Source organism: Drosophila mojavensis, unplaced genomic scaffold (genome assembly GCF_018153725.1).
Source record: "Drosophila mojavensis isolate 15081-1352.22 unplaced genomic scaffold, ASM1815372v1 contig_231, whole genome shotgun sequence".
Taxonomy (NCBI): Eukaryota; Metazoa; Arthropoda; class Insecta; order Diptera; family Drosophilidae; genus Drosophila; species Drosophila mojavensis.
In genome coordinates, this window is record NW_025318772.1 from 1,718,299 (window position 1) to 1,728,592 (window position 10,294).

The following is a 10,294-nucleotide window of genomic DNA, read 5'->3' on the forward strand; positions in this document are numbered from 1 at the left end:
AAATATTATTGTTATTAGCTTAATTACAGTTAATAAAAAAAAATAAATAAATAAATAAAATGTCGATATATCGCATAATCAAAATAGCTTGCATATCCAGTGTATACATACCAATTGAAAATATCAGATTGCTCATCGATAACTAGTATTTTGGATACTATATATCGATAGAATATCAACAATTCTCTTCGCGAGTTGAAGGAAAACAATTGCAACTAGCGCAGTAATAGCGCAACACTTGTAAAAGCAAATTGTTTTCACACAATTTATATTGATTTAGTGTGTACCACATAGAATATAAAACTACTCAGTGTAGTTCTGCCGACGGGAACAGCAACTACAATTGTTGCTCCCTCTGGGGCCAAGTGTTTCCACATCGCCTACCACCGTGTCCGTGTGTTCGTCTGTGTATTTGTGTGTGTGTGTTAGAGTGGAGCAGCAGCAAAAAAATGGCCAGTGAATGTTACACAGCTGCACAAACATGAACTCGAGTTAGGCCAACTAGACATAGCATCTGTTTTTGGGTGCAGACTTAGATACTAAGTATAACGCATATTAATTTCGGGGCGCAGCGGTCACAGCTGCTGTTCAGTTACGCTGCGTGTAAACAAAACAAAAGTCAAGAAGTGGAGCAGTGCAAGCCAAGTTAACAACAACAACAGCAGCAACAGCACCAGCAACAACCACACTTATCACAATGACCAGTCGCAGTCGAGCTATGTTAAATGTTAATCTCGATACGGTCATGGCCAACGATCCGTTGCGTGAGCTTTTCGAGGCCTGTAAAACAGGTGAAATAGCCAAAGTAAAGAAGTTGATAACACCACAAACGGTTAATGCACGCGACACAGCTGGACGTAAATCGACGCCATTGCATTTTGCAGCGGGTGAGTAACAAAAATCCTGTTGAGACACTAGCCCACACCCAGTCAGACGCTCGACATGCTGCCAAACGTTGAAGGACTAACTGTCTAACGGTTCCATACTCAGTGTTCGGTAGTTGTTCCCCTTTTTTTTCTCGTAAAATCTGGAAATTGTCTTATTGCATGTAACAGCTTTCAGCGGGTGTCCTAGCCATTTGAAGATAACTTGTTTCTAGGGTGCTGTCTATTTTAAATTGGGCTTAGGCTTATTTATGGCAGCGCTGTACCAGCCCCCACCCCTATTGATTCACACCATAATGCACTCGTTGCTGCTGCGATTCTGGCCTTGATCTAGTTTTGGTTGCTGTGACGAGCGTCATTGTTGCCTGGCTAAAAGTCGGTTCACCGCCCGGACACCCTCACCCTCCGCCCCTGTGTATAAATGTCCCCCTCGTCCGCAAATGTCCGTTGGCCCTGCGCACGCTCGGCTCGCAGAGTTGACCTACTTTTTATGTTGGTTTGGTTTCGTTTCCGGAACTCTCGACGACCGCGACCCGCGTTGACTATGTGTTGCATTTGGCATTTTGGCCCAGCTAACATGATTTCCTATATTGCGCCTGGTCAGCATCCTGCTGACGTCGTTTGCATCTGCTCTATGTTGGCCTTGGCTACGCACTTCTTTTAAAGCGCAGAGTGGCCCAAACCGCATCCAACTTAAGCTACGAATTTCACTTTTTGCTCGGCTGCCTCGCCTGTCACGCCCAAACGCACACAGTTCAACCGCCGCCCCAACTCCTTAACTAATTAAAAAATACCTTCTGTCGCTTTTGGAGAGGGGCGTGGACAGTAGCCGTAGGTGGGGGAGCGGTACTTGCGAGTTTCACGCCCTTTGCATATCAATTTTTGCTGTGGCTTTTTTCTGTTGAATGCTCTGCCAATGGCCATTTCAGTTTGGACATGTCGTTTGTAATATATTCAAATTAAAATTGTTTTAGTTTCATTAAACTATACAAAGTTGTCTTAAATAAATAATCTGTAATCTTAACATACATAAATATGTATATGTGTATAATACATGTACATATATGTATATTTTTCCAACTGTTTGTTAACATCTGAGAACGCCAATTTAATGTTAAAATTGATTGATAAATATATAAAAGTTTGTTTATTCCTGTAGCAGAATTTTATTCATTTTTGTAAGTTCTTTTCTAGAGTATTTTAAAGTTCGTGTCGAAAAAGTTTCGACCTCCGTTGTCTATGATTCATGCTTGCTTTTCTTTGTTTTTTTTTTTTTTTTACTTTTGTCTGGGTTTTTATTTTACGTTTAACTGTTTACTGTTTTGACTGTCTCTCTAAACTGGTTTTCCAACCAATTTTTAGTTATTGTCATTGTTGTTGTCATGTCTTTTGTCACGTTCTGAAGACACAAAAAAAAAAAGTGAGATCTACAAGAGTTGCTATCGACAGAGTTTTCACCTTGTTGCTGAGTAAACTAGCAAAAGTTGCCTCGCTCCGACCCGCCCCCCAGACCGCTCGGCCCCACACCTGTTGCAAATTGTAACACGTTTTTGTATAAATATCAGAGCACACCTTCACTCAGTCAAGAATTTCATTAATTCAATATTATATCCGATTCACTGTTATCTATGTGTGCTCTTTATTTGCACGGCTTTCTTGCTTGCGAAGACGATAACGAGACTCGATAATTATAGCACGTATCTGGGGTCTCAGAAAGTCTAGTTAAACTAGACTTTCTTGGCCACAGCTACAAACATGCAAGATTTAAAACATTTGCTTTTTATTAGTCAGCTAACAATTGTTGCATTAACCTTCACACTTATTTTTAAAGGGGTTTTATTTTAATGATAAACCTGGTCTAGCTTTTGCGCTCAAGGAGTTTGCTTTATGGCCAAAAACAGTTCAGACACAATAGACATAACAATTATATTAATAATAATAATAATAATAACAATAACAAGAGCAGCTGTTGCACATTGAATTACCCAACTCACATACAGCTAATAATATTTTCCATTCTATTAATTTTTCACGCAACATTCGTAATTGTTTTGACCAAAATAATAAAGTGAACGGCGGTAACAACAACGAATTTCGCAAAGAGTCTTCAGGGAAGACTTGGCTTATAAAGTCAGTTTTCGTTACGGTTCTCAGTGCTCTCTGAGCAATTATTTGTTATACATTAATTACTTGTTGAATTGCAATCAAATTTGTTTTGACTTCCTGGTTGTCAAAATTGAAATTGTATTAATGATTTAGCTCTAAAAATGCATTAGTCACTGTTAACAATAACAGTGGGGCACCCTACTGCTATAGCGAATGCCCCTAATGTGAACTTCTATATATATCTATATTTATATATGTACATATATATATATATATATATATATATATATATATATATATATATATATATAAATATCTATAAAAATATCTTTATCTATATTGTAAAATATATCGTTATATATATTTATAATCATTTTTATTTATATTCAATGTACAAGATATCTAATTATTTTATGTACAAGTCTTATCTCTATATGGCAAACGTATTTTCAAACTATCTTCTTAGATGGGTGACTAATCCTTCAGACTCAAGAATTATATGGTGAATTGATAAAAATAAAAAAAAATAAAAACAAGTAAGAACGTTGCAGTCGGGGCGTTACCGACTGCGGAATACTCATTCACATCCCATCAACAATTTAGTAGTTAAGTTTCGCTCTAATACTGTAGAATATACAGGTTTTTCCGATTTGCCACGCCCCAACTGGGCGTAGATACCTCATTTTTAGTCAGTTTTTAGAAAGAGATAACAGTACCCTAACTGCAAAGTTTGAATGCTTACTCTCAAAAAATGTGAAAATTACAGGGTATTTTTCGATATGCCATGCCCCTAAAGAGGCGTAAAAATTATTTTTGGGGAATCGATAGAGGAGGCTACCAGTAACTCAACTATCCAAATTTGAAGCTTCTAGCTATTATACTTTAGGAGATATAAACTTTTGCGGTTTGCCACGCCCCCAGTGGGCGGACATATATCCGACAAAACTTTTTGGTCTTGGGTGATCAGTCCGAGTATATATACAAAATTTGAGGTCTCTGCCATCAATAGTGTCCAAAATATAGGAGAATTTAAAAAATCACTATATCTTCAGGTCCGATTTGCCACGCCCCCAATGGGCGTAGACTTATAATTTATCTTCAGACTTTATAGAATCATACCATTAGCTGACGTGCAAAATTTCAGCATTCTAGGTTTACAACTTTAGGAGATACAGTTTTATCCGATTTGCCACGCCCCTAATGGGCGTAGATATATCCGCCATAGCTCGTGATCTTGGGTGGTCAACGCGGACCTACATACCAAATTTCAGCTTTCTAGCTCTTCAACAAACATGATTTCTGGTATATCGGAAAATGCATTTTCCGATTTGCCACGCCCCTAGTGGGCGGATCGGGAAAATTTTAACACTTTATAAATCGGAGATATACACGAGTATGTGTTCCAAATTTCAAGTCTCTAGCTTCAATAGCGCCGAAATAGATTGCGTTCATACGGACAGACGGACAGACGGACAGACGGACGGACAGCAAGACGGACATTGCACAAAACCAATATACTGATTCACTTTCGTGAATGAGTATAAAAATTAAAATTGATAAGATTGATGTTTATAGAAAAAAAAAACATACGACGAACCGTGAGGTTCGTTGATGTGGGAACAAAACCATACTGTAGAATAGGATTCTAAAATTTAGCACAAATAAGTAAAATACTTTATATAGGACATATGCTGTTAAATATGCATGAATCATGTTTTCTAATTCTGGATTCAAGCATTAAAAATATACATTAAACTTGATAATATTTAATGTAGGCACCGCTTTATTAGCTTTTTAAGCTAACCTTTACCTTTGCACTGTGTTGGGCGCTTGGCTAGATCACAGATAACGTGTTTATACAGATGTGCCGCTAGGTGGTCTTATGTGCTGACAGCTTTCTTTAGCTCTGCGCTGGATTCTCGTTTTGTCGCTTTGTTATCCAAACAATAAGCTAGACTAAGATTTATGACAGCCCCAAGGTTGCGCGGTGCGTTCAGCTGATGGGGAATGTCGCGACGGGGGTGGAAACTGTTGGAAATCTGTTAGTCGCGAAGGTCTCAACCCTCCAGCGAATGCAGAGACAAAACAAATGACAGTTAGTTAACCATGGAAGCCACTTTTAGGGCTTTCTGCCAGCACATGCTTAGCATTGGTTCTAATATGGTATGATGCACTGACTGTTCCTTCTCTTCTTCTTCTACCGTTGCAGGCTATGGCCGACGTGAGGTGGTTGAGTTTCTGCTGAACAACGGCGCTTCCATACAGGCCTGTGATGAAGGTGGCCTGCATCCGCTGCACAACTGCTGCTCCTTCGGCCATGCGGAGGTGGTGCGGCTGCTGCTGAAGGCTGGCGCCAGCCCGAACACCACAGACAACTGGAACTATACCCCGCTGCATGAGGCGGCCAGCAAGGGCAAAGTGGATGTGTGCTTGGCACTGTTGCAGCACGGCGCCAATCACACCATACGCAATTCGGAGCAAAAGACGCCGCTGGATCTGGCCGACGATGCCACACGGCCAGTGCTAACGGGCGAGTACCGCAAGGACGAGCTGCTCGAGGCGGCACGCTCGGGTGCCGAGGATCGCCTGCTCGCCCTGCTCACCCCCCTCAACGTCAATTGCCATGCTAGCGACGGACGTCGCTCCACGCCCCTGCATCTGGCGGCGGGCTATAATCGCATCGGCATTGTCGAAATACTCTTAGCCAATGGTGCCGATGTACATGCCAAGGATAAGGGCGGCCTGGTGCCGCTACACAATGCCTGCTCCTACGGCCACTTCGATGTCACCAAGCTGCTCATTCAGGCCGGCGCCAATGTCAATGCCAACGATCTGTGGGCGTTCACGCCGCTGCACGAGGCCGCTTCCAAGAGCCGGGTGGAGGTTTGCAGTCTGCTGCTCAGTCGTGGAGCTGATCCAACGCTGCTCAACTGCCACAACAAGTCCGCCATTGATGCGGCCCCAACGCGGGAGCTACGCGATCGCATTGCCTGTAAGTGTTCCTGCGGTATAAAATAGATCGGATTTGGATTAAAATGAAGGACAGCTGAATTAAGAATGGGACTTTTTTAGTATTAATATATATTTAAAAATTATCAGCTATTCATTAGTTTTAATTTACGTTTCATCTGCCTTGGGCTAAGCGCTAAAAAAATATCAAGTTTGAAAATTTAAGTCAATTTGAATTACTTAAATTATTTGTTAAAACTCTCAGATTCATTAAAAAAAACTGGAAAGTTAAGTTTATATTTTTAAATTTTCAAATTCATAATTTACTACAAAGTTAATTTTAAATATCAATTATAATATTTAATTAAATTATATTTTATAGAAATTTTGTAATTTAAATTAAATTAAATTAATTTTAGTTTATTTATTTTTATTTTTTTCATGAAATGAGTTGCTTTCTTCATAATTTATAAGTAGCTTTAACTTAACATAAATATATATCATATTATTATTTTGTCATATTTATTATGATGCATTTCCCTTAAGTGATATTTTTTTTATAAATAGCCACGATGTATTTTTTAATTCGTATAACTAGAATTTAATAGTCATATAATGATAATTATTTGCATTACAATAATCAATTTTCTCACTTCGTTCTTCCGTTGCAGTTGAGTATAAAGGACACTGCCTGCTGGACGCGTGCCGCAAATGCGATTTGTCGCGCGTCAAGAAACTCGTTTGTGCCGAAATCGTGAACTTCGTGCATCCGTACACGGGAGATACGCCGTTGCATCTGGCGGCCGTTTGTCAGGATGCGAAACGCAAGCAGCTGGTGGAGCTGCTCATACGTAAAGGATCGCTGCTCAATGAGAAGAACAAGGCGTTCCTCACGCCGCTGCATCTGGCCTCCGAGCTGATGCACTACGATGCGATGGAGGCGCTGCTAAAGCAGGGCGCCAAGGTAAACGCCCTGGATAGCCTTGGCCAGACGGCGCTGCATCGTTGTGCACGCGACGAGCAGGCCGTGCGTCTGCTTCTCTCCTATGCGGTGGACACCAACATTGTGTCGCTGGAGGGTCTGACAGCGGCACAGCTGGCCTCGGATAGCGTGCTGAAGCTGTTGAAGAATCCGCCAGACAGCGAGTCCAATCTGCTCGAGGCAGCCAAGGCTGGCGACTTGGATGCAGTGCGTCGAATTGTGTTAAACAATCCACATACGGTCAACTGCAGGGATCTGGATGGACGGCACTCAACCCCGCTGCATTTTGCCGCTGGCTTTAATCGGGTGCCAGTCGTGCAATTCCTGCTGGAGCATGGCGCTGAGGTCCATGCGGCAGACAAGGGTGGACTCGTTCCGCTGCACAATGCATGCTCGTATGGCCACTACGAAGTCACCGAGCTGCTCGTCAAGCACGGCGCCAATGTCAATGTCTCCGATTTGTGGAAGTTTACGCCGCTGCACGAGGCAGCCGCCAAGGGCAAGTACGATATATGCAAGCTGCTGCTGAAGCACGGTGCAGATCCGATGAAAAAGAATCGCGATGGTGCCACACCTGCTGATCTCGTCAAGGACTCGGATCACGATGTGGCCGAGCTGCTGCGCGGTCCCTCGGCGCTGCTAGATGCGGCCAAAAAGGGGAATTTGGCGCGAGTGCAACGCCTCGTCACAACGGAGACGATCAATTGCCGGGATTTGAATGGACGCAACTCGACGCCGTTGCATCTGGCCGCTGGCTACAACAATTTTGAGTGCGCCGAATATCTGCTGGAGCATGGCGCCGATGTCAATGCCCAGGACAAGGGCGGACTCATACCCCTACACAACGCCAGCTCCTATGGGCACTTGGATATTGCTGCGCTGCTCATCAAGCACAAGACGGTGGTCAACGCCACGGACAAATGGGGCTTTACGCCGCTGCACGAGGCCGCGCAGAAAGGGCGCACGCAGCTCTGCTCCTTGCTGTTGGCCCATGGCGCCGATGCCTATATGAAAAACCAAGAGGGACAAACACCCATAGAGCTGGCCACTGCCGACGATGTGAAATGTCTGCTGCAGGATGCCATGGCCACATCGCTCAGCCAACATGCGCTCAATGCTTCCACGCAATCCCTGGCGAGCACCTTACCGGCGCAAGATGGGGCCGCAGGTGCCAACTCAGCTGCAGCTGTGCCGTGCACTGGAAGTGCATCGGGATCTGCATCCGCCTTGCTCGCACCCACCACGGAGACAGTTCTACTGCCCTCGGGCGCATCCATGACACTCAGTGTGCCAGTGCCGTTGCCTTTGAATAGCTGTGCGACTCGTCTCAGTCCAGCACAGGGCGCTGAAGCGCATGGCGCGGAGAGCTCCAGCAGTGAGGAACTCCTGTCCGATCCGGAGTCGATAACGAATGTGTCCAGTTTCTTGAGCAGCCAGCAGCTGCATCATCTGATCGAGCTGTTCGAGCGGGAGCAAATCACGCTGGATATACTGGCCGAAATGGGTCACGACGATCTCAAGCAAGTGGGCGTGTCCGCCTACGGTTTCCGACACAAGATACTCAAGGGCATCGCCCAGTTGCGAGCCACAACAGGTATGTAGCTCAAGTCCTCCTCATGCTCCTGTTGCTCAAGTGTAAACTCTTGACAGGCATTGGCAACAATGTTAACCTGTGCACGCTGCTGGTGGATCTGTTGCCGGATGACAAGGAGTTTGTCGCCGTCGAGGAGGAGATGCAAGCCACCATACGCGAGCATCGTGACAATGGACAAGCTGGCGGCTATTTCGTGCGCTATCACATAGTTAGGGTACGTCTGAACCAGCTTAAGTCTTGATAGCTTTTAGTAATTTCCATTTCTCAATTCTCAATTTTGTAGGTGCAAAAGGTGCAGAATCGTAAGTTGTGGGAACGCTATGCGCATCGACGCCAGGAGATTGCCGAGGAGAACTTTATGCAGTCAAATGAGCGTATGCTCTTCCACGGCAGCCCCTTCATCAATGCCATTGTGCAGCGGGGCTTCGACGAGCGACACGCCTACATTGGCGGCATGTTTGGAGCGGGCATTTATTTCGCCGAGCATAGCTCGAAGAGCAATCAATATGTGTATGGCATAGGCGGCGGCATCGGCTGTCCAGCGCACAAGGACAAGTCCTGCTATGTGTGTCCCAGGTAATGCTTAACCAATAGTCATTTGAGAATATCTCGCTTACAAAATTGTTTTCATTGTTTTAGACAACTCCTGCTATGTCGTGTTGCATTGGGCAAGTCATTTTTGCAGTACAGCGCCATGAAGATGGCACACGCACCTCCCGGCCATCATTCGGTGGTTGGGCGCCCGTCGACAGGCGGCCTACACTTTGCTGAATACGTTGTATATCGTGGCGAACAAGTGAGCACTAGATGAGTTGAATTTCCCTATATGTTTTACTAACTGTTTGTGCTTTGCAGTCTTATCCAGAGTACTTGATAACCTATCAAATTGTGAAGCCCGATGATAGCGGTGTGGAGGAAACAAGATGATGGATGCCCTCGGTTGGCTCGACGCCCACAACAACCTTGCCAGCATTGGCAATAGCGCAACCGCAGCAACCGCAACAGACCTCAGCCACAGTGAAAGCCACAGCCACAGCCACAGTCGCCGTTAAAGCTCCAGTTCCAGCTCCAGTTGCCAAGCGGCGGCATAAGCTCGCCCAAAAATATCAACAGCCAGTTCCCCGTTTACCGTTGTCCTTGCAGTTGCAGTATCATCACTATCAGCCGCAGCAGATGCACCAGCTGCCGCAACCGCAGACGGTGGTGACCACCAAGCAGCCGGCACCGGCAGGAGTTTTTAACACGCACAACAACAACATCAATCATAGCTATAGTAATAATAATGAAAACAACAATGGCAGCAGCGGCGCTGGTGGCGCCGGCGGCGGGGCTAGTAATAGTAATAACAACAACAATGATATGTCACCAATATCGAATAGCAACAGCTACTCCTCGGTTGATACGAATCAAACGCTATTGAACTCCATTTCCAATCAACGCAGTGCTGGCACCAGTCAGAGCCACAGCCACAGCCACAGTCAACATCGTCCGGCGCCGAGCCACAACCGAAAATATAGTCAATTCATGATCATCACGCCCGCCGTTTCCATTGATCGCGATTTCGAGAAGGATTCACATTTGGATTTTGAGGACTTCGCCAATGCGGCGCACAACAACGGCAATCTGTTCCGTTTGGGTCTGCGGCGCAGCGACAGCAGCAGCGGCGACGACAGCGGCAACAGCAGCGACAACAGCTTTCGCTCCAACTATAATCCATATGTGCATCACAGTCGCCAGCCGTTGCTGGCCAAGAAGGGCCAAAACAGTAATGGATCGCAT

The 10,294-nt window shown here is 44.8% G+C and overlaps 1 protein-coding gene across 1 annotated transcript; it reads left to right on the forward strand.

Annotated features, from left to right (window-relative positions):
* The first annotated feature begins 164 nt into the window (after positions 1-164).
* On the forward strand, positions 165-9,619 carry LOC6574617 (poly [ADP-ribose] polymerase tankyrase). Its single transcript, XM_002000617.4, has 7 exons — positions 165-887; positions 5,200-5,982; positions 6,611-8,515; positions 8,572-8,729; positions 8,799-9,091; positions 9,155-9,311; positions 9,371-9,619. The coding sequence occupies exons 1-7, from the start codon at positions 698-700 to the stop codon at positions 9,440-9,442; spliced, it is 3,558 nt and encodes a 1,185-aa protein (XP_002000653.3). The 5' UTR covers positions 165-697; the 3' UTR covers positions 9,443-9,619.
* The last annotated feature ends 675 nt before the right edge of the window (positions 9,620-10,294 follow it).